The 25,850-nt window shown below is 45.5% G+C and overlaps 1 protein-coding gene across 3 annotated transcripts in view; it reads right to left on the bottom strand.

Moving 5' to 3' along the window:
- Positions 1-25,850, bottom strand: part of LOC119970275 (methylthioadenosine phosphorylase) — a 220,040-nt gene that overhangs the window by 146,011 nt on the left and 48,179 nt on the right. For all 3 annotated transcript variants that reach the window (XM_038804632.1, XM_038804631.1, XM_038804633.1), the window contains exons 3-4: positions 10,729-10,787; positions 7,972-8,139 (exon numbers count right to left, since the gene is read on the bottom strand). In XM_038804632.1, coding sequence (XP_038660560.1) covers positions 7,972-8,139; positions 10,729-10,787 — 227 coding nt within the window. The remainder of the gene's footprint in view (positions 1-7,971; positions 8,140-10,728; positions 10,788-25,850) is intronic.

Raw genomic sequence — 25,850 nt, 5'->3', positions numbered from 1 at the left:
CATCCTTTACAACACTAACTGTTATAGGCAGTACGGTGGCACAGTATTGCCTCACAACGGGTTCAATTCCAGTCTTGGGTGACTGTCTGTGTAAAGTTTGCATGTTCTCCCTGGGTCGGCGGGAGTTTCTTCCGGCTTCCACCCATAGCGCAAAGGTGGGGTTACTGGGATAGAGCGGGGGAGTGCGGTGAGGTAGGGTACTATTTCAGAGGGTCGGTGCAGACTCAATAGGCCAACAGCCTCCTTCAGCACTGGAGGGATTCTATGAAATTCTGGTAAGGCAAGCGGTTAAATGGTCCCAAAGCTTCTTTGAAAAGGTAGAGAGAGTAGGTGAGTAAGGGGGTGCAGTGGGGAAGGCATGTAGTGAAGGGTGTGTTCAGTGGGTTTGGTGGGTAGGGGCAGGGCCCAGGGTGGCAAGCGCATGAATGGGTAGGTGGGTCAGGGGGGCGGTTGTGCCAGGTCAGAGACTAGTCAGGTTGTGTAAGGAGGTCGGTGTGAGTGATTGGAGTCTCAGTTGTATAGATATCCAGGATTTTTGTCTGTCTAACATTTCCAGGGTATCTATCCAGGTAAGCAGGTTGGAACTAAGAGTTGGAGCTTTTTTTGAAGGGTCCCGCAACGCAGGGAAATTGCCCATTAGAAGTTTAAACCTTCTGGGATTCCTTGCGTTGGAACTTGTAACTTCAGATGCTACAACACTATAAAAGTGTCAACCAACCAGACCTTTAAAGAACAGAACCAATAAGCACTTGATAGCTCTTTATCTTGTGCAAATATATCTAGTGCAAATAAACAGAGACATTGACAAAAGAGACCATAGAAAACAGTTTGTTATGTTGTAAAACTATGACTCAGGCAGAATTTTTCCTTCTTTCCAGCTGTGTCAACAGGGATAATCCTTTTATGACATCCTGGGCTCTCAGCCAAGTCTCATTACGTGTGGAAGAGCCATCAGTTGGTATGGAGGGTAGGTGGGGGCATGGTTTGGCATGGGGGTGTTGTGGCATACCTTTATGTGGGTTTGGTTCTGTTTTCTGTACACATCACATGAGGAGAAATGATGCAATGTATCATATGATTCAGACTTTGCCTCAATTTGTTCTGAGGAAGCTACGAACTCAGGCATTTGAACAAGTTCTCCAACTTTATAATACTGCTGCTGATGTCTCAAGTCCTTAATAAATAAGCCTACGTATTTTTGTGTCAACCAATCCCTTGTGCAGTTTAAAAAAAAAAAAAAATTTTATTGGAATTTTTTACAGAAAATATAACAATAATGAAATGCAACAAAATAACCCCATAATAACTGTAACACCCCCAAGACCGTATCAACGCATGTATCACATCCCCCCCCCCCACACCCCCCCCAAACCCAGTGAACAAGAGAACTTAAAAATAAATTAAAGTTAAATAAACAAACAGTCATCGTCCCCCCCCTCCCCTTCCCCCCCTCCCCCTCCCTCCCCTCTCCCTCCCCTCCCCCTCTCCCTCCCCCCCTCCCCCCCCCCCCCCCTCCACCTCCCCCCCCCCCTCCCCCTCCCCCCATAACTGCCTGTGTGCAATGCCACACGAGATCATCTGGTGCTTTATATTTGCAGAACCAAAACATCTTTCTTCACATTTCACCTTGACGTGTACCATCTTTCCTTTTATCATTTAAACACGCCTGCCTGCCATCCTATCAGACCTTCCCTTCTGTTCTCCCCAACCACCTTTCACTGCCTGGGCACTGCGTAAAATCTGTTACATATGTAATATTTTCCAATTCTGATAAAACATTGACTGCTTGTCCTTCAATAGATGCATCTAACCTGGCCTTTAAAATTTATTTTGTAGTGCTAATGAGGTTTGAGATGACTGAACATTGGTGGCATATACAATGGGCGTGATTGTCCGTAGCCAGATGCCGAAATCGGGAATAGCGATCGGGCGGAGAATGGCTCCCGACGCCGGAATCAGGGCAGCGCCGGTTTAGCGCCGGGTTGAGATGCTCCACCCCCTCCAATTCGACATCATCAGGACGTGCACCGCGCGCAGTTGCAACCACGTCTGCATATAATGATCGGGCCCTCCTGCGAAGCTCCGCCTCGATTGGGCCGAGTTCCCGACAGCGCAGCCAACGTGTGGTCTCAGCGGTCGGGAATCTGGCGTGCCGACTGCGGGGAGAAAGAGGGCATGCAAACAGTGTCCAGCCCCACCACATTCGGCCGAGATCCGTGCCACTGGCTAGGGCTGAGGGGAGTGGTGGGGGTTGGCCAGGAAGTGGGCTGTAGGGTCGGGGTGGATGGGTATACGGTCCAGCAAAGCCGGCGCCATTTTTTCCAGCGCGACTGGTGCAGGTGTGGGGGGGGGGGGGGGGGGGGTGTAGGTGTGCACGGCTGCAGCTTGTCAGCCCTGCGCATATGCAGCACAGGACCCAACAGTTCTCCGACCGCTTTCCACGCGTTCCGCAGGTGTTTCACGCGGCGCCAGTGCTAGCCCCTCACTGGTACCGGAATTAGTGAAGATTTTGTGCCGATCTTCCCTTGTGAAGCACCCACGGATCCTCCGTTGGCATCGGCACTTAGCCTCAGGAACGGAGAATGCAGCCCAATACGTTTGTGCTAGAGTGAATGCGACTTTTAATTGAAGTCGTTTTCTAATGGATGTTATTGGATTTATCTTCCTTGACATGCTCAAGGGGGCCTGGCATCTCTTCAGGTTGAATTTATTATCAGCATCCTGTTCAGTATTTTACTCACCCTCCACCTCCGGCTGTCCCATGTTGATTCCTCCTCAAAACATCTCATTTTGCTTCACTGAGCACATTATCATCTATCACTTTGCAAGACTGCCAATAGGACATCACCAGACCTGTTCAAGTAGCAACATCATTGTTTCAATATTGCCGATGATCAGTTTGGTTTGCCTCCTTGTGGAGGCAAAGGCTTGTTGAATTTTCCATCAGACTTCATGTATTTCAAACTGGCACCTGGGCTCGAAAGGATATCGCTTCTCCCCATCGTCACATTGTGGGTTAGCCTGGGGGAGCTATCGACTGGGTACTTCCAGAGTATCTGCCATCTATCTGACGGTCATATAAAACACACATGCTGCTTGGATGGAACCCCTTCCCATTCATAAATCCCACTGCCCAAGAAGGTGGCAAATGTTTCCAATATATTCGTAATCTTATCCATACATTTCAAATCGTTAGATGTATATATAACAAATTATTCGCATATAGACAAACTCTATGTTCTCTGCTCCAAATTTTTTCAAACTCAAGGTGGCAACCCACCTGTGGGTCACGGAGCGATTGGTCGCGGCATTCCTGATCGCAGGAAGTAGTGGCAAACGACCGCGACCAGCTTTTAAAAATGTCGGCTGTGGACAGTCCCCAATTAGCTGCAGTGTTCGAAGGGGTGGTATGACACGAGGGTGGGCTGTGTGCTGGTCCCCGTGCGCAAGAGGGGCAAGGGCTGACAGACAACCAGTTGGCATGCAATGCTAATGGTTGTGGTCCCAGCTTGGAGCTCCGCTCTGGTGCTCGCCGCTCGGTTCATCCCTGCCGCCAATCTGCAGTATGTGTCCTGCGGCTCCATGGTCAAACTGCTCAAAGGCCGACACAATAGTCGCTTGCACTCCCATGGCGTGGAGTGTGGGTCGGGAAGTAGTCAGCAGTCTGTGACTGGGTAGAAGAATCTGACGACAGTAACAGCTACTGGACAGTGGGGGGGAAGCCTGGTCTGGTTTGTCGGCGAGGAACACCAATCAAATGAGGCCAGTCAATATGGCTGACATAGGTCAACACGGGAACAAACCCACACAGTCATCACGTTATGAGAAATCTACACGGTCATCACTTTGGGTCGCCACTTTCTGGAAACCAGGAAGTAAGTGCTTTCATGAGAATGGAGAAGGGGATGACTTGGATGTTTGGATAACGCAATGCAGTGGAACCAATAAGAAATATTGTGACATTGTATGTGTTTGACAAGTTACTATATCCCGTCTAAGGTCATAGGTTGTAAAGTAAGAACAAAATGGCACTTTTTTTCTATACTTGTTTAAATTTCTAAAGAAATTAGAATATATTTAAAACAAAGTATGTCTGTAAATGTAAGTATCCAGATGTTCCACAGAAATTGTTTTAATTTTCAGTAGTAAAAAGTCATAAACTTGGAAAATCAGGTTTTGGAAATGAAGTTCCAAAATAACAAAAAAAGAGAATGGCAATGGCTGACTTTTAAATACAAATGATGGAGTCTTTCCGCCAGTAGCGACGACAGAGAAAAGGTCACGCACCCATACGTACACTGACATCATGTGCCACTGAGTCTCTACGGTCTCCATGTTTCTTCTACCAAAATGCATTACCTCACATTTTGCTGCATTGAAGTTCATCTGCCAGGTGTCAAGGGCCCATCAATCCCAAACATTTTTAATTTGCTAACCAAATTATCAAGTGGCACTGTATCAAATGCTTTCTGAAAGTCCAAATATACAACATCCACGGCATTACCTTCATCCACTGCCTGTGTCACCTCGCCAAAGAACTCAATTAAATTTGTCAGATGTGACCTGCCCTTGACAAAGCCATCTTGATTGTGTGGTGTTAACTTGTTTTTCTCTAAGTGTATATTTATCACATCCCATATTATGACCTCCATCAGTTTTCTCACTATTGATGTCAAGCTGACAGGTCTGTATTTTCCCGGGTTATCCTTTTCTCCTTTCTTAAAAAAAGTGTCACATTTGCAATTCTTCAGTGCCCAGGGACAGATCCTGTATTCAGAGAGGCTGGAAAATTTCTGTCAGCGGCTCTGCAATATGCTCCCTTATCTCTCTCAGCAATCTAGGATGCATCCCATCCAGGCCTTGCTATTTCTCAACTTGGAGTGTTGCCAGTCTTTTTAGCACCTCTTATTCATCCATCACTATGCTGCTTAGTTGCTCAACACCCACATTTTCAACTGAGCCATTGTCACTCTCTTACAATCTTCTAATTTGATAAAGACAGAATCAAAGTGCTCATTTAGTACCACTGCCAGACCCTCCACTTTAGTGAGAAGTTTACCCTGCTTGACCCTTATGGGCCCCACTCTATCTTCCACTAATATTTTAGCATTAATATGTTTGAAGAACATTTTTAAAATTTAATGTTCTTTATTGTCACAAGTCAGCTTACATTAACGCTGCAATGAAGTTACTGTGAAAAGCCCCTAGTCGCCACATTCCCGTGCCTGTTTGGGTTCACAGAGGGAGAATTCAGAATGTCCAACTCACCTACTAGCACGTCTTTCGGGACTTGTGGGAGGAAACCGGAGCACCCGGAGGAAAATAAATAATTGTAAAATAAACTGCCCCCCAGAAAAAAATTGCCATTGATTAGATTCTGTCCAGCATCAAAGTATGCTGGGGGTTTCTCACCCGTTTCACTGATGCAGATGACACAGTTTGCATAAATGAATTGACATTACCATAGTGCACTTGATTTAAAATGGTTTTACAGACATAAAACTAATTAAACCACATTCTGAATGAGCCAGCACGGAGCACAATCACGGGATTATGCTTTCTATGCTGAATCGGTGAAACACATTTGGACCTCCTCCATCCAGAGCGCTCCATCCACCTAAGCTGCCACAAAACAAATCTTGATGCAATGCCTTTAATGTGAGGATTTCCTGAAAACTGATGAAGATATGAAACATTTCGAAAGACATTTAAACTTGTTTATTGAGTGATATAAGCAGAATTCAGGAACAACCAAATTGTACAGCTACCATTGATCCAAATGTCTCATACCATCGTCAAAGCTCTATTTTCGCATCATTTGATTTCTTTAATAAATAAATGTTTTCCAGCACAGAAATAGTGAGAACGTTTACCAAATATATGGCCCGCTGCAAATCACAACGGAACATAGCATTACACCAGAAAGACATCACTTTGATGAAAATTGTGGGTGGTTTTATGGAAACATTTATATTGATGAGCATATCTAGAAAGCTACAAGAATTCCTTTGAATTTCTTTTACTGCCTTCTCTTGTTATAGTTTGCTTCCAATTCTTTTATATTCAAGTTTGGCTTGTTTCAGTTTTATGTCCCATGATTGTTAAGTATCTTTCTATGTCTTTTTATGTTAATCGCCCCCCTTACAATTTCAGCGGGAAGGAGAAAGGAGGAAATGAAATTGACGTGATACCCAACTAGGAGTGAGCCCTTGCGTTTAGTGGATCCAAAATTTGCCTTACCCACAGCCAACTTTGAAAGTTATGGTTTACAAGTCCAAATGGTGGTATTTTACATCCAAGCACAGTATTACTAATGAAGCTGCTCTGTAAAGGTTGCTTTGTATTCTGTCCACATCTTACCATTGCGACAGGATCATCCCCCTCCCCCAAACCCGCTGAAAATTTACTGAAACAAACCAAATTTTGAACAAATGAAACATTTTGTGAACTGCAACACAGTCAGATTCTTATGCCGTTAAACATTCTGCACGGACACAATGCCTCGGATTTCTACGGACTATAAAATGGTGAGTAGAATGTGGATTCAGATCTCCCAACCATATTTCTGATAGATCCCATTTTAGCAGGTCATGGGAAAGAGGATGGTGTGTGAGAATCCAGTACTGAGTTCAAGCAGGCCCCATTTTCTTTGCGCTAAGTCCTGACCCTGCAGTGTGGACATCATGAATTTATGGAGTAGACATAAAGGGTGTTCAAGATTGAATAAGATCTGTATAACTGCTATGATGCAAAGTTACTTATATGCCCAGCCCTTAAAAAAAATTAAAAGGCTGGAGCTCTTGAAAAAGAAATTAAAAGGCTGTTGACTCAGTGAAAGTTGAGAAAATACAGTTCTAGCAGCTTCAATAGCAGTTTGTTGACTTTTGCTAAAGTGTTTCTTTATGAACACTTGGCTGATTTCCACAAGCTACAATTAGGGCCGGGGCTGGGGGGTTCTAAGTTCACAGTTTGACAGCTCAAATAAGTCACTAAAGGATTAGCTGTGGAGTTACAAATGGAAGTTTGTTTTAATAACAGATTAAGCACTTGAGGAGATGTCAAAGTTTTGTTTGAGCTTTCATGAATGAAAGTGCTTCTTTTCAAATAGTGATGGTTGCATTAGATCTTTATTTATTTTGCTTCATCCCAACGTGGCTTCAGAAACCTGCCTGTGGTGCATACTGGGTGAGTTGGCATGGAGTGTCTAAGACCAAGGGTGATGGGTGGGTTGATATGATTTGACATTAAGTTGCATGGGGGCTATTAGAAGCCATGGAGATGTGGCAACATGGGTTTGCATTAAGGAGCATGGAGGGTGCATGGAGGTGGCATAGGGAGTGGGTGAGGGAATGCGTGATGAGGGTTAGAGGGCCTAACATTTAGCCAAATTACTGGGACCAGAGTCAAGGTATGCCTTTTAACCAGCCTGCCTTGGCACTCAGCAGCCCTTGTGGCTGACTCCCTACTGCATCCAGGGGCAATGGGCCCAACTCTATCCCACACACCTTCTGGAGCAAAGATCCTTCTACTCAATGGCTTTTCTATAGAGACATGTGAGGTAAGTAGGGAAAGTTCCTGACTTGAGCTGCCAGCCTCGATCGCGAAAATCTGGGCCCATTCAATCTTATCTTGCTCAAAATGAACAACGCATGAGAGGAATTGAGAAACCTTATAGATACAATTTAAAGAAGCAAAAAAAGAGGTCTTCAATTTATGACGGGGTTAAGACAGAATATTCTTGTTTATCTCTTTGGAATCGTTCAATTAAAGATTTAATCTCTGCAGGGACTACAGACAATGATTTGGAGGTGAAGGTCAAGAGATAAAATATTTGTCTGCAGAACAGATTGTCACTTATTTTCCTGTTTAATAACCACAAAACTGGGTACGTTACACCCCAATTTGGAATGCGAAACTGTAACGGCCACACACAAACTCTGACATCTGCTTTACAAACAGCATTAAAATTACCTGTCAATAAACTGGTCGATTATGACAATATCCCCAGGCTGGATTTCTTCCTGTAGTGAGCCACAAGCAGTAGTAGCAATAATATGGGTGCAACCCTCTTGCTTCAATGCCCAGATGTTTGCTCGATAGTTGACATTCGTTGGCATGATAGTGTGTCGCCTTCCATGTCTGCATAATAACAGAAAATTAATCAAAGAAAACCCAACACGGGGCGGGGGGGGGGGGGGGGGGGTGATAAATGCATTATATACTCTGTTAAAAAACAAATTATGGGAAAGAGCTAACAGTACGAAGTTCTTGTGCAACTTTAAACTTTGTATACAATTGTTGATTAGAGTTCTGATGTGATGCAATTTTCCTATTATGAGGAGTGAACCATTGCTGTACCACCTCCAATGCAAATATATCTCTTCCTAAATATGGAGACCAAAACTACACATAGCATTCCAGATGTGGTCTCGCCAAAATCCTGCACTACACTAACATAACATATTTATTCCTGTACTCCAAATTCCTTGAATAAATGCCAACATGCCATTTTCTTCTTAATTGCTTGCTGTAAGCTGTACCTTACTGTGTTCCTTGTACGAGCATATCCAAATCTCTTTGAACATCAACACTTACAAGTTTCTCGCCTTTTATAAAGATTTAGCTTTTCTATTCTTTCGACTAAACTGAATAACTTTGCACTTCCCTACATTATAATCCATCTTCCATCGGATTGCCCACTCAGTTTTCCAATTAAGGGGCAATTTAGCTCGGTCAACCCACCTACCCTGTTCATCTTTGGATTGTGGGGGTGAGACCCACACAGACACGGGGAGAATGTGCAAACTCCACACAGACAGTGACCCGGGGCTGGGATCGAACCCGGGTCCTCGGCGCCGTGAGGCAGCAGTACTAACCAGTACGCCACTATGACGCCCAATGCCCACTCAGTTAACCTGCATATATATCTCAACAGTCTCTCTGTGTCCCCCACACAACTTACCTTCCCACCTAGCTTTGTATCACCTGCAAACTTAGATATATTACCTGCTGTATCTTTATTTAAGTCATTAATATAGATTGTAAACAGCCGAGGCCCCAGCACCGGCCTTTGTGGTGTTCTACTGTTCACCATCCACCGTCTTGAAAAATCCCATTTGTGTCCACTCTACTTCCTATCTGTTAACCTATCCTCTATCCATGTTAATATATTACCTCCAACTCCATGCACATTTATCTTGAAGAATCTTTTGGGGAAGAATGACAGAACCTATGGTAAGGTCTGTGATAGGCTGGAAGGCAGGGGAAATTAAACGGAAAAGGAGCGATGTTGCGAGGCAAAAAGAGATGGTTATGGGGGGAGTAAATAATGGGGGGATGTGTCCAGAAGAGATACAAATGTGAACAACTGAATTATTAACAACAGCTTCCTCATGAAAAGAACAGGGACAGACTGTCTTGGGTTGACTGCCATTTGAATACAGAATTGTGAAGTTTACAAACAGCCCTTTGCAACAACCATCAATGGTGGTACAAGAAGTGCAACGGTTAGGGATTTTCAGCGAGACTGGGTAGCGCTGCCCTCAAACAGTGATGTCATAATGCCCCCATCACCAATCAAAGTTCACCAGTCACAAAGGGAAAGTCAGAAAGTCACTTAGCAGAAGCGCCATGAGCTCCAAATTCCTGCTGCTCCAGCTCTCATAACATCATTTTCCCACCTCTAAAAACAGTCCAATTTCTAGGTTATCGTTGGAAGGATAAAATGATCTGGGCAGATAGGTTCTCTTAAGCTGTTAAAAGGGGAAAAAAATGAAATTGCTAATTAGCACACATTTTTGCATCACTTCTGGTGAACACTTCCCCAATTTCCTTTTAAAGATCACAAAGGGGAAGATATCTGACTTGCTATCTAGTAAGAATACTGAGCCAAGCAGCAGCACGTAACTTCACAAAGACTTTATTCGAAAGACAGGACAATTTGGTTTGGCTTGTTTCTTGAGTTTTCTCAAGCCTGATTCACAAGAATATATCAGAAAGTGTTGAATGAGAAAAAGCTGTGCAGCCCTAACGAATCACAGAATTTCTATTAACCTCCCAACTTACTTCAATGTTCAATGTGAGGCAAGTAAAACTGTGATAGAATTTCTGAGGAGACAAAGCATTGAAATCACCACGGATAATACTCTCGTATCCTTAGCAAGGCGCCCCATTGTGCTTTATAAACTACTTATTAATCTATCCCAAAATGTATTTTCAATCTGTTCTCTAGACATGATCATACAGCTTCTTTTTAAAGGATTGAACTGGTTGAGAATCATGGAATGGTACAGCACTGAAGAACGCCATTCAGCCCATTGTAGTTGTTTAAAAGAGCTATCTACTGAGTCCCACCCTCCGCTAAACAGAACTGTCACCTGAACCTGGACAGGAATTCATCCTCGATTCCCCAGAATGTTTACTATTAGATCATTTGATTGTGCCATTTTGTTTGTTGTAACATGTGCAGTAATCACGCAACAGCTTCCGAAGTGGCTAAAAGGAGCTCGCTGAGCCCTCCAATGAATTTGGTCAGGGGCAATGCTTAATGATGTAAGTCATTGATTGGAGTGCACCACAGCTGCAGTCAGAATTCCCTCGGTCTTGGCCAATGCACAAAAAGCTGAGGACTGCCCAATGTTGGCGCGGCAGGCTGATTTCCAAGAAATAATAAAGCAGACTACGGTCAAGTACTGAATTTGTTTTTTTTTAAATAAATAAATAACTTACCGAGCAAGAAGAACACAATGAACCTTCTTAATCTTCCCCAGTATCAGGGCATCTGAAGGCTATTTGTGAAGAAGAATTGCAAAGTGTTAGACAAATAAACCATTTCCCACAGTTGGACAAGGATATTAAAACATGTTTGATAAAAGTCCTATTAGTGGTCTGTCCTCAATTTTTTTAATTTGCATTCATTCCGTCAAGCAGAAACATATTCCAACAATAGAATCAGAGACACAGGGTGTGGTGTGTAATCCTGTAAGGTTAATGATAAATTGAATTCATCTAAAAGGAATTCACGAGTGCAGCAGAGAGTTAAATCATCTTTGAATAGATTCTTGCTTCATAGAGATCTCAAAGAGAACTAAGTAGTTGAAATAAGTAGCATTACAAGTGGGCATTTATCTGGGTCATACAGAGACACATACATAGAAAATAGAAGCAGGAGGCCACTCGACCTCATTATGATCAAGGCTGATTATCAAGTTCAATACCCCCTTATTCATTTAGTCCCAGTAACCATATCTAGCTCCTTCTTGAAATTACACAATGTTTTGGTCTCAACTACTTTCTGTGAAAGTCATTTCCACAGGTTCACCACTCTCTGGGGGAAGACATTTCTCTAACCTCAGTCCTAAAAGGTTTACCCCTTATTTTCAAACTAGAGTCATAGATGTTTACAGCATGGAAACAGGCCCTTTGGCCCAGCTTGTCCATGCCGCCCTGTTTCTATCACTAAGCTAGTCCCACTTGCCCTCATTTGGCTTATATCCCTCTCTACCCATCCTGCCCATAGAACATAGAAAATACAGTGCAGAAGGAGGCCATTCGGCCCATCGAGTCTGCACCGACCCACTTAAGCCCTCACCCGCCCTATCCCGGTAACCCACTAACCCCTCTTAATCTTTTTTGGTCACTAAGGGCAGTTTATCATGGCCAATCCACCTAATCTGCACGTCTTTGGACTGTGGGTGGAAACCGGAGCACCCGGAGTAAACCCACGCAGACACGAGGAGAACGTGCAGAATCCGCACAGACAGTGACCCAGCGGGGAATTGGTGCAACTGTCTAACTTTTTTTTAAAAAGGAAAAAATTGTTCACACCTCTACGACTGCCTCTGGCAGCTCATTCCAGATGCTCACCACCATCTGTGTAAAGAAATTTCCCCTCTGGTCTCTTTTGTATCTCTCCCCTCTCACCGTAAACCTATGCCCTCTAGTTCTAGACCACTCTACTTTTAAGAAAAGATAGTGACTATCTACCTTATCTATGCACCTCATTATTTTATAGACCTCCATAAGATCACTATGACCCCTAGTTCTAGACTTCCCACCATGGGAAACATTCTTTCTGAGTCTACCTTGTCTAGTGTTGTTTGAGTTTCTATATGATCCCCTCTCGCTGTTCTAAACTCCAATGAATATTATCCTATCCAGTTTAGTCTCGCCTCATATGACAGTCTCGCCATCCCAGGAATCAGCCTGGTAAACCTTCGCTGCACTCCCTCCATTGCAAGAAGATCCTTCCTCAGATAAGGACAGTCTTCCTTTTCCTGATATATACTTTTGCTGAGAACTGGAAAAATCACTTTGAAAGTCCTCCACTGTTCCTCAATTGTCCCAACACAAAGTCTTTGCTCCCAGTCTACCCTAGCCAACTCCTCCTTCATCCCATTATAGTCTTCATTGTTTAAGCACAAGACACTGGTATTGGATTAACTTCTCACACGGCATCTGCACTTTAAATTCAACCATACCATTTCCAAGAGGATCCCTAACTATGAGATCATTAATTATTCCTGTCTCATTACACAGGACCAGATCTAGGACAGCTTGCTCCCTCGTAGGTTCCATTACATACTTTTTAAGGAAAATATCGTGGATACATTCTATGAACTTCTCCTCAAGGTTGCCCTGACCAACCTGGTTTGACCAATCGACATTTAGATTAAAATGTCCCATTATAATTGCCTTACCATTTTTACATGCATCAGTTATTTCTTTGTTTATTGCCCGTCCCACCATGATGTTATTATTTGTTGGCCATTGACTATGCCTATCAGTGACCTTTCCTCCTTACTATTTCTAATTTCCACCCAAATTAATTCAACCTTTTTCTCCACAGAAGCTATATCATCTCTCACTACCAACCTGATATCATCCCTAAATATCAGTACTACACCACCTCCCTTACCTTCCTGCCTGTTCTTCCGAATAGTCTGATACTCCTGGATATTTAACTCCCAGTTGTGACCAGCCTGCAACCATGTCTCTGTCATGGCCTCTAAATCATACTCATTTGTGATGATTTGTGCCATTTGTGCCCTCAGCTCGTTCATCGTGTTTCGAATGCTACGAGCATTCAGGTAAAGTGCCTTTATACTAGTTTTAATACCTGCGTTTTGAATCCTAGCATCTCAATTAATAACATCTCCTGAGTTCTTCCCTTTATCTTTTTTCATAACTTTCCATATAATTGAACCCACCTTCCCACGTGCCAACCTGCTGCTTTGCTTCCCATTAAACATTTTACTTCCCATAGTGTCATTCTTCCCTTCACCCCCGCACTTGCTAGTTTAAAGTCCTGAGACCACACTATTTATCACTAGGACACTGGTCCCAGATCGGTTCAGGTGGAGACCGTCCCAACGGTACAGATCCTTCCTGTTCCAATATTGATGTCAATGCCCCATGAAATGAAACCCCTCCTTCCCACACCACGCCTTTAGCCATGTGTAGCCATGTTTAGCTTACTTCCCTAAGTTTCTCATCTCTACGCCAATTTGCACATGGCTCGGGTAGTTATCCAGAGATTATGACCCTTGAGGATCTGATTCTTTAATTTAGTTGCTAGTGCCTGATAATTCCCCAACAGGTCCTCTTTCCTAGTCTTGCCTAAATTGATTGTCCCAACGTGGACCACAACAACTGGATCCTCGCCCTCCAACTCCAATATCCTTTCAAGGCGGTCAGAGATGTCCCTCACCCTGGCACCGGGCAGGCAACATACCATGTGGGACTTTCGATCCTGCTTACTAAGGGTGCTATCTATCCCCTAATTATAGAATCCCCTATAACTCCCACTTGTCTTTTTGCTCCCTCTACTTTTATTTTTTAATAATATTTTATTGAGGTATTTGAACATTTTTAGAACAGTAACATAAACAATGACATCAACATGGTAAAATAAACATTTCCCCCCCAGCCCCAACCCAATCTTCACACACCTCAACCATACAACAACAATCTGCCCACCCCTCTTGGAATACTGCATCTGCTGACATTTTAATTTTCCCCAAGAAAGTCGACGAACGGTTGCCACCTCCGGGTGAACCCTAACATTGACCCTCTTAAGGCGGACTATTTTCTCGAGACTGAGCAACCCAGCCATGTCACTACACCCAGGTCTCTACACTCGGGGGCTTTGAGTCCCTCCACATTAACAATATCCATCTCCAGACCACCAGGGAGGCAAAGGCCAAGACGTCGGCCTCTTTTGCCCCCTGAACTCCCGGATCGTCCGACACTCCAAAGACCGCTACCTCCGGACTCAGCACCACCCGTGCGTTTAGTACCGTAGACATTGCCTCAGCAAAATCCTGCTGAAACCCTCTAAGCTTCGGGCATGCCCAAAACATTTGGACATGATTTGCTGGGCTTCCCGCGCACCTCGCACACCCATCTTCAACCCCGAAGAACTTAATCATCCAAGCCGCTGTCATGTGTGCCCGTTTGTCTACCTTAAATTGTCTACCTGACGGATGGTGGGATATTAACCCTGCTTAGGGCATCCGACAATAGCCCCGCCTCTATCTCCCCTCCGAGCTCTTCCTCCCACTTGTCCGTAAACTCCTCCAAAGGAGTTTCCTCTGCCTCCGAAAGCTCTTGGTAAATATCCGATACCTTCCCCTGCCACCCAGGTACTGGAAACTACTCTATCCTGTATCCCCCATGGCGGCAGCAGCGGAAAGGCCGGCACCTGTTTTCTCAGGAAGTCTCGCACCTGCAAATACCTAAACCCATTCACTGCTGGCAATTTAAATTTATCCTCCAAAGCTTTCAAGCTGGGAAAGCTCCCGACTATATATAGATTCCCCATCCTTCTAATTCCTGCCCTCTGCCAACTCGCCATCTAGCCTACCAGGTACAAACCTGTGGTTATTATAAATCGGGGTCCAAATTGATGCTCCCTCCCCTCTCTTATCTCTTCCATTGCCCCCAGATCCTCAGAGCCGCCAATACCACCGGACATGTTGAGTATCAGGACGGCGAGAACGGCAGAGGTGCCGTTACCAGTGCTCCCAAACTGGTGTCTTTATATGACGCCGCCTCCATTCGCTCCCATGCCGACCCCTCCTCCACTACTCACTTCCTAATCATGGCTATATTAGCCGCTCAGTAGTAATTGCCAAAGTTCAGCAGCGCCAACCCACCCTGCCCCGACTGCACTCCAGCAACACCATTCTTCACTCGTGGGGTTTACTCGCCCACGCAAAGCCCAAAATAATCTTATTCACCCACTTGAAAAGGAATGAAGATGGGGAGGTTGCTCCCCCTACTTAAATGGCCTCCTGTACCACGGTGCAGTGGTCAGCTAGCTCATCCTCCCTACAGTCCTTTTCCTCATCCACACAGGGAGAAAATACCCCATACCTGTTAGACAAGGTTAAGAGCAGAGGGTCCTCCGCTCCGGAATTCAGGATCTCTCTACCTGCTTCAGTTTCAGTCACACCTTGCTGTCCCTGACCGTATTTGAGGTACTTAACCAAAGGGTTGTGACTGCCTCCTGAAACAAAGCGTCCAGGTAATTCTTCCCCTCCCGGATGTGCTGCTGTGTTTGAAGCTCAGATTGAAGCTCATCAACTCTTGTAGCCATCGGAGATGGCCACCTGCAAAGGACCACGGGAATTATGGCCAACCCAGGACTCAAACAGATACAGAGCTTCTGTGTATTTGAAACACAGGTAGCTAGACCTTATTGAAACCCCCGCTTGTTTGCATTCTAATGGCCCGTTCCCCAGAACAATAGGACTCCAATCAAGAAACCGGTACAGCCACACTCTGATGGACACCACTCTTTTTACTCAGAGAGCCCAACTGCCAAGGTCAATGACCGCTAAGAACCCGGCCAGCCTACCAAGGCACCCGCCTCTTTAGTGGCCGAAATCGAAGGCAGTGATCAAAGCCTATCGAATTATTTATCGATTAAGGACCGCCCCAAAGAGCACAAAACCCTAGAGGGATTAAAACGAGACACAGCCATGTGTTCAGTCTCTTTTGGACCTGGCCTGTGCCAGCCCTTTTTGGATCCGGCCTGTGCCAGCCCAACTGCAGCATAACAACCGGACAGCCAAGTTCAGGACCAACGATTGCTACCTGATAGATGAGCCAAGCAGAGACAGAACCACTTCTTCAAACCAGCCATGTGAGATCAAGATAAAAGCCTCATCAATCTATACAGCACCGGTCGCCCTGAAGTTAAGTACAGGTTATTGTAACTGATGGGTGTAGTTTAACTTAATATATTCTGCTTGCATGTCGAAGTAACCTTTGTGTGCAAATAAACCATCTTTGAATTTGAACTGACTAACCGGTTGTGGTCATTTGACCGATATAAGGGAAAGTCTTGTGGTTCACCGAGATAAATAGAAATACCCACAGTATTGGCGACGCTGTTGGAATATAACATCATATCATAAATAGAGCCCCATCACATTAAAGAGCAACACTCTAAACTGAAGTTCCTCGAGCAACCAACACGTGCTGCAGATGTGGCCAGATGGTGATGGGATATGCCAGCTCCCACATCATGCAGCTACAGCACATCACCTGCCCAGCCATCTTCATTTAGTTAATTCATTTGTTAATTAGTTTTGTACTGTTCATTTTCAAATTTGGCACAGATTTCCTACCGGCCAATCAGGTCACAGCTGTTCTGGGACATCACCTTTTTAGTTCTTTTCAGCTCAGTGGAATCCCCAAGGTTACTATCCTGGCATATTCTGATACGAAAACAATTGGGAAGCTTTATTTCTATGCAATATCACTTTTTAAGAATTCCTCCAGCTAGCAGCTTGTGCATGGGTTGTTTTTAAACATTTTGTTACGCTAACCCTTTTTTCTACAATACTGTAATAATAATCTTTATTGTCACAAGTAGGCTTACATTAACACTGCAATGAAGTAACTGTGAAAAGCCCCTAGTCGCCATATTCCGGCACCTGTTTGGGTACACTGAGGGAGAATTCAGAATGTCCAAATTTACCTAACAGCACGTCTTTCGGGACTTGTGGGAGAAACCGGAACACCTGGAGGAAACCCACGCAGACACGGGGAGAATGTGCAGACTCCACACAGACAGTGACCCAGCGGGGAATTGAACCTGGGACCCTGGAGTTGTGAAGCAACAGTGCCGCCCTCTCTGCTACCGTGCTGCCTTTGCCTCTGCAGCCCTACTATTTTTTTCCTTTGGGCTAATTTTCAGCATTCTCTCCTAAAAGCAATTTAATTGTAGGGGGGTGCCTGTAGCAAATCATCTCAGACTCAATCCAAAAGGTGTTCCATCAGCATTATCTTCAGGCTCCTCCATCTTCTCTTACGTAATTTCCTCACTGAGGTCCATGGCCATCTTTCTGATGAAGCTCGCTGGTAATGCTTCACTCTTGAGCAAAGTTGTGTAGTAAGCAGATGTGGAAAATTATGGCCTTCAATGAGAGAGTATGGCTTCACGAATGCGAGTCATGCTCTTGTGCTTTCATGATGTATGTCAGCAAACTATTCCATTGTAGGGACCGACATGTCGAAGTCAATCCTGGCCTCACTCAATCACCGCAAGTCAACGCTTTAAGCTGGATGTCAATGAGGAGCAGACATCCGGGCTAATTTTTCTTCTTCTGAAGCCAAGGAGAAAAACTCAGCCAATTTATCAGCCAATCCACACAAGAGATGGAACTGAACATTTGTTCCAGCTTTTACTCACAAGAAAGTAGAAATGTTTGGCAAGTTGGTAAAACCTGAACTTTTCGTCATCACTTTAATTTGTAACTCGTTAAAATAACACAGTTGAATTCTATTGCATTTATACATTATAATTTCCACAGTTTTGTATCTGCCAACAGGTTTTGGAGAGCGCTTTGATCCGGGCAACACGGTGGCACAGTGGTTAACACTGCTGCCTCACAGCTCTATGGTCCCGGGTTCAATTGCAGCCTTGGGGGACTATCTGCATGGAGTTTGCCCTTTCTCCCCGTGTCTGTGTGGGTTTCCTCCGGGTGTTCCGGTTTCCTCCCACAGTCCAAAGATGTACAGGTTAGGTGGATTGGCCATGCTAAATTGCCCCTTAGTGGCAAAAGGTTAGGTGGGGTTACTGGGTTACGGGGATAGAGTGGAGGTGTGGGCTTAAGTAGTGTGTTCTTTTCAAGGACTAGTTTATAATTCTTCTTTGCTTGTAGCTCTCTAATAATTTCACTCAATAATGACATTGTCTGCAGTTGCAGGCCAGACAAGCCAAGAATATACAGCTCACTGACATCTTGAAAATCATAAATTTTAATCCAAACACAAACTGACAGCAAATCTCACCATCAATTGTTTGGCTTCCCATATCATAGCTTTATATCATAATTTTTTGTATAACTGACTGTTTCACAGTATCTTCCACTCTTCGGCATTTTCGAACAACAGTTACTACAGTTTTTATAGTCAGAAGTCTTACAACACCAGGTTAAAGTCCAACATGTTTGTTTCAAACACTAACTTTCAGAGCACTGCTCCTTCCTCAGGTGAATGAAGAGGCATGTTCCAGAACATATATATAGACAAATTTAAAGATGCCAGACAATGCTCGCATTCTAAGGATTGTCTGGCATCTTTGAATTTGTCTATGTATATGTTTCTGGAACATACCTCTTCATTCACCTGAGGAAGGAGCAGTGCTCCGAAAGCTAGTGTTTGAAACAAACATGTTGAACTTTAACCTGGTGTTGTAAGACTTCTTACTGTGCTCACCCCAGTCCAACACCGGCATCTCCACATCACAGTTTTTACAACAGTTGAACCTCCTAAGGTGCTCCACAGGAACATTCTTTTTAAAATGGTTTCAGAGAGCTACAGTTAATCTGTAGACAGTGCAAAGTCACATAGTGTGAGACTGTGTCCTCGAATAGTTTCACACCACTTGCCAAAATTAACCTCACACTTGATTTGACCTTAGATAAGCAGTATGCCATTGTCATTGGTGCGATGAAAAATTCTGATTATATCCATGCCGAAATATGGTCTCACATTAAATTGCATTTGTTAGCACAAGTATAAGCCTTCTGAAAATCAATCCCAAATGGGCAATATACACTGGTCACGCCATGAGGGAACAGTGCAAACTGTGCTCAAATCCCCTGTGTCTTTGTCAAGTAATAGGGCAAAGGAAGGATCAGCACCCAGTGCAGATACTCGGATCACAAATATTGTTACATCACACACTACTTGTAAGGAGCAAGCAGTTGGTACAAGTGAGGATATAGTTTCATGTCATTTGGAACGGGCATTGACGTCATTTGGGGCGTGCCACCACATCACCAGAGGGCAGGGCATGACATGGGGCCCCGCACAGAGCAAGAGTGCAGGGCCCCCAAAAGTGTATGTCCGTCTGTGATCTCGGGCGATGATATAAAACAGCCTGTATTGGATTAGTCTGTCCACCCATTCTACACAACACCTGACATTTAATTCCACAGACTCTAATGGAACTGAATGTTAGGGGTTGCGTGTTACAGGGATACGAACGGATAAGGTGCATTTTGCATTACAGCCCAAGATGAAATGTGACTCTAGTAAATTTAAGTTTAAAATACTTGAAATTATTAGGACTTCATTTCACCATTAAAACTCTTCAGGGACGACACAGAACCAAAGCCACTGCCACGAAAATTTCTTTTAAAGGAAGTATAAATCTTTGCCATGGCTTTAGCTCAACTGCACCATCACTGGCACACTAGCGGCCTGAACTTTGGTGGCGGTGAAGGACATTTAACATTACACCCTGTTTAACTTTGTAACATAAAGCAGCAGCTAGAGGAGAGTGCGAGGGGAGGACACTGGGACAGACAGAGAGCAGCAGCTAGAGGAGAGTGCGAGGGGAGGACACTGGGACAGACAGCAGCTAGAGGAGAGTGCGAGGGGAGGACACTGGGGCAGACAGAGAGCAGCAGCTAGAGGAGAGTGTGAGAGGACGACACCGGGACAGAGAGAGAGCATCAGCTAGAGGAGAGTGCGAGGGGAGGACACCGGGACAGACAGAGAGCAGCAGCTAGAGGTGAGTGCGAGGGGAGGACACTGGGACAGAGAGATAGCAGCAGCTAGAGGAGAGTGTGAGGGGAGGACACTGGGGCAGAGAGATAGCAGCAGCTAGAGGAGAGTGTGAGGGGAGGACACTGGGACAGACAGAGAGCAGCAGCTAGAGGAGAGTGCAAGGGGAGGACACTGGGACAGAGAGATAGCAGCAGCTAGAGGAGAGTGTGAGGGGAGGACACTGGGACAGAGAGATAGCAGCAGCTAGAGGAGAGAGTGAGGGGAGGACACCGGGACAGACAGCAGCTAGAGGAGAGTGCGAGGGGAGGACACCGGAACAGACAGCAGCTAGAGGAGAGAGTGAGGGGAGGACACTGGGACAGACAGAGAGCAGCAGCTAGAGGAGAGAGTGAGGGGAGGACACTGGGACAGAGAGATAGCAGCAGCTAGAGGTGAGTGCGAGGGGAGGACACTGGGACAGAGAGATAGCAGCAGCTAGAGGTGAGTGCGAGGGGAGGACACTGGGACAGAGAGATAGCAGCAGCTAGAGGAGAGAGTGAGGGGAGGACACTGGGACAGAGAGACAGCAGCAGCTAGAGGAGAGTGCGAGGGGAGGACACTGGGACAGAGAGACAGCAGCAGCTAGAGGAGAGAGTGAGGGGAGGACACTGGGACAGACAGACAGACAGCAGCTAGAGGAGAGAGTGAGGGGAGGACACTGGGATGGACAGACAGACAGCAGCACTAGAGGAGAGTACGAGGGGAGGACACTGGGACAGACAGACAGACAGCAGCTAGAGGAGAGAGCGAGGGAGGACACGAGGACGGACAGACAGCAGCAGCCAGAGGAGAGTGCGAAGGCTGGACACAGGAACAGGCAGACAGCAGCTAGAGGACAGTGTATGAGGAGGACAGCAGGACAGTCAAACAGCAGCACCAAGAGGAGAGTGCGAGAAGAGGACACCAGGACAGACAATCAGCAGCACCTAGACGAGAGTGCGATAGGAGGACATCAGGACAGGCAGCAGCATCTAGAAGTGAGGGTGAGAGAAGGACCCTGGGACAGACAGACAGCAGTACCAAGGGGAGAGAGTGTGAGAAAAGGACACCAAGACACTCAGCAGCCCATGGAGGAGGGTGTGAGAGGAGGACACCAGGACAGATAGTCAGCAGCAGCTGGACAAGAGTGCAATAGGAAGACACCAGGACAGACAGAAGCTCCTAGAGGAGAGTGCAATAGGAGGACTCCAGGATAGATAGCAGCCCATAGAGGAGTGAGAGAGAGAAGGACACCAGGACATTCAGCAGCACCTGGACAAGAGTGCAAGAGGAAGCCACCAGGACAGACAGACAGCAGCTCCTAGAGGAGAGTGTGAGAGGAAGACAGTGGGTCAGACCGTCGGCCGCACCTAGAGGAGAGTGCTGGATTGGATTTTGTTTATTGTCACGTGTACCGAGGTACAGTGAAAAGTATTTTTCTGCGAACAGCTCAACAGATCATTAAGTACAGGAAAAGAAAAGAAAATGTTCACGGCTCTCTGAAGTTTCTTGCAGTGTTGGGCCGACCAGTTGCCATACCAGGCTGTGATGCAGCCAGATAGGATGCTTTCTATGATGCTTTTAAGTGTGAGAGAAAGACACCAGGTCATACAGACAGCAACACCTCGAGGAGAGTGAGAGAGAAGTATACTGGGCCAGATAGACAGCAGCACCTAGAGGAGAGTGTGACAATCGAAGAACAAACAACACAGCACAGGAACAGGCCCTTCAGCCCTCCAAGCCTGCGCCGACCATGGTACCTGCCAAAACTAAAACCATATCCACTTACGGAGTCCGTATCCTTCCATTCCCACCCTATTCATATATTTGTCTAGATGCCCCTTAAATGCCACTAAAATACCTGCTCCCACCACCTCCCCAGGCAGCACGGTCCATATATTGACCACCCTCTGTGTAAAAAAAACTTGTCTTGCACATCAGTTCTAAACTTTTCCCCATGCACTTTAAACCTATGTCCTCTAGTACTCTAGGAAAGAGCATCTGACTATCCAATCTGTCCATGCCACTCATAATCTTGTAGACCTCTATCAGGTGCCTCTTAACCTCCATCGTTCCAGTGAGAACAGACCGAGTTTATCTAACCTCTCCTCATAGTTAATGCCCTCCATGCCAGGCAACATGTAGTAAACCGCTTCTGCACCCTCTCCAAAGCATCCACATCCTTCTGGTAGTGTGGCGACCAGAATTGTACACAATATTGCAAATGAGGCCCAACTAAGGTCCTGTACAGTTGCAACATGACTTGTCAATTTTTATATTCAATGGCCCGACCGATGAAGGCCAGCCAGCATGCTGTACGCCTTCTTGGCCACCTTATCCACATAAGTTGCCATTTCCAGTGACAAGTAGACATGCACGCCCAGATCTCGAAGCCTGTCAGTACTCACAAGAGTTCTACCATTTATTGTGTAATTCCTACATGCATTGGACCTTCCAAAGTGCATTACCTCACACTTGTCCAGATTAAACTCAATCTGCCATTTCTCCGCCCAAGACTCCAACCAGTTTATATCCTGCTGTATCCTCTGACAATCCTCTTCATTATCCGCAACTCCACCAATTTTTGTGTCGTCTGCGAACGTGCTAATCAGACCAGCTAGATTTTCTTCCAAATCATTTATATGCACCACGAACAACAAAGGGCCCAGAACTGATCCCTGTGGAATGCCACGAGGCATAGCCTTCCATTCAGAAAAGCACCCTTCTACTGCTACCCTGTCTTCTGTGCCCAAGCCAGTTCTATATCCAACTTGCCAGCTCTCCACTGATCCCATGTGACTTCACCTTTTGTACCAGTCTACCATGGCTTTAAGTCCATGTATACAACAACTACAGCCTTTCCCTCATCTATCAGCTTTGTCACTTCCTCGGAAAACTCGATCAAATTAGTGAGGCACAACCTCCCCTTCACAAAACCATGTTGTCCATCACTAATAAGTCCATTTGTTTCCAAATGTGAGTAAATCCTATCTCTAAGAATCTTTTCCAATAATTTCCCTACCACTGACATAAGGCTCACCGGCCTATAATTTCCTGGATTATCCCTGCTGCCCTTCTTAAACATTGGAACAACATTGGTAGCCTCTGGAACTTCACCTGTTGCCAATGAGGATACAAAGATTACTGTCAAGGCCCCAGCAATTTCCTCCCTTACCTCCCTCCGTATTCTGGGGTAAATCCCATCAGGCCCTGGAGACTCTTCTACTTTAATGCTTTTTTAGATGCCCAACACCTCCTCTTTATTAATATCAACATGACTCAGAATATCTACCTACTCTACCATATACTCCTCATCCATCAAGTCCTTCTCTTTGATGAATTCCGAGGCAAAGTATTCGTTTAGCACCTCTTCCATTTCCTCTGGTTCCAAACATAGATTCCCACCAATATGCTTGAATGGACCAACCCTTTCTCTGGCTACCCTCCTGCTCTTTACATATGTATAAAACGCCTTATGATTTTCCTTAATCCTGCTTGTCAACAACATTTCATGACCCCTTTTAGCCTTCCTAACTCCCACCTTAAGTTCCTTCCTACTTGCTTTATATTCTTCAAGGGCCTCATTTGTCCTAAGCCTTTTAGACCTTCCAAATACTTCCTTTTTCTTTTTGACAAGGTTCATAATATCCCTCGTTATCCAGGGTTCCCTTTACTTGCCACCCTTATCTTTCATCCTCTCAGGTACATGCCGGGCCTGAATTCTAATCAACTGACATTTGAAAGCCTCCCACATGCCGGATGTTGATTTTCCCTCAAATAGCCTTGTCCAGTCAACACTCTCCAGATCCTGCCTAATGCTGCTGTAATTAGCCTTCCCCCAGTCTAACACCTTCCCCTGAGGACCACTCTTGTCCTTTTCCATAAGCAGCTGAAAACTTATAGAATTATGATCACTGTTGCCGAAATGATGATCTACTGAAACTTCGATCACCTGGCCAGACTCATTTCACAGCACCAGGTCTAATATGACCTCTTCCCGAGTTGGGCTATTTACATATTGTTTCAAGAAACCTTCCTGGACGCTCCTTACAAATTCTTCTCCGTCCATGCCTCTAGCAGTGTGTCCCAGTCAATATCAGGAAAGTTAAAATCACCCACCACAACAACCCTATTGTTTATGAATCTTTCCAAGATCTGTCTGCATATCTGCTCCTCTATCTCCTGCTGACCGTTAGGTCTGTAGTAAACCTCCAACATTGCACCCTTCCTATTCCTGAGCTTTATCCAGATTGCATCGCTGCCTAAACCCTCCAAGGTGTCATCCCTCAGCACAGCTGTGCTATTCTCCTTAACAAATAATGCAACTCCTCCCCCACCCCTTTTGCATCCCCCTCTATTCTGCCTAAAGCACCTAAATCCTGGAATGTTTAATTGCCAATCCTGTCCCTCTTTCAACCAAGTTTCTGTAATAGCAACAACATCATAATTCCACGAACTAATCCAAGCTCCAAGTTTATCTGCCTTACCTGAAATACTCCTTGCATTGGAACTAATGCACTTCAGCCCACCAGCCCCACTGCATTGAGAAACCACTCCCTGCCTGCTCTTCCTCTTAATCTTACTGGCCTTAGTCTGTCGCTCTCCCTCCGTTATCTCTTTTGCTGACCTACTGCTCTGGTTCCCATCCCCCTGCCATACCAGGCAGTTCAATCTGTTTCTCCGCCTTCCCATTTTCTCCTTACTGACTTTTGTTTCTATCCCCTCTTTACTACCCTCTGACCTCCTGCATTGGTTCCCATTCCCCTGCCACATTAGTTTAAACCCTCCCCAACAGCGCTAACAAACAGACCCCCCCCAGGACATTGGTTCCAGTCCTGCCCAGGTGTAGACCGTCCGATTTGGAATGGTGCCACCTCTCCCTGAACCAGTTCCAATGTCCCAAAACTCTGAATCCATCCCTCCTGCACCATCTCACAAGCCACATATTCATCCTGTCTATCCTGTCATTCCTACTCTGACTAGCACGTGGCATTGGTAGCAATCCTGAGATTACTGCTTTGAGGTCCTACTTTTTACTTTATCTCCTAACTCCCTAAATTTAGCATGTAGGACCTCATCCCGTTTTTTTACCTATATCGTTGGTGCCTAAATGCACCACGACTACTGGCTATTTACTCTCCCTCTTTAGAATGTCCTGCAGCCGCTCTGAGACATCCAGGACCCTTGCACCCGGGAGGCAACATACGTTCCTAGAGTCTTGTTTGAACATAGAACATACGGTGCAGAAGGAGGCCATTCGGCCCATCGAGTCTGCATCGACCCATTTTAAGCCCTCATTTCCACACTATTCCCGTAGCCCAATAACCACTCCTAATCTTTTTGGACACTAAGGGCAATTTTAGCATGGCCAATCCACCTAACCTGAATGTCTTTGGACTGTGGGAGGAAATCAGAGCACCCAGAAGAAACCCACGCAGGCACAGGGAGAACGTGCAGACTCCGCACAGACAGTGACCCAGCAGGAATCGAACCTGGGACCTGGCGCTGTGAAACCACAGTGCTAGCCACTGTGCTACCGAGCTGCCTCATCGGTCAGCAGCAACGAGAGGAGAGTGCAAGAGGACGACACCTGGACAGACAGTCAGCAGCACCTAGAGGGGAGTGTGAGAGGAGGACACCAGGCTGGAAAGACATCAGCACAGAGAGGAGAGTGCAAGAGGACGACTCCAAGACAGACAGTCAGCAGCACCAAGAGGGGAGTGGGAGAGGACATCGGGCTGGAAAGACAGCAGCACAGAGAGGAGAGTGCAAGAGGAGGACTCCAAGACAGACAGTCAGCAGCA

Source organism: Scyliorhinus canicula, chromosome 8 (genome assembly GCF_902713615.1).
Source record: "Scyliorhinus canicula chromosome 8, sScyCan1.1, whole genome shotgun sequence".
NCBI lineage: Eukaryota > Metazoa > Chordata > Chondrichthyes > Carcharhiniformes > Scyliorhinidae > Scyliorhinus > Scyliorhinus canicula.
Note: the sequence above shows the minus strand (reverse complement) of the source record. Positions and strands in the feature narration are given on the sequence as shown.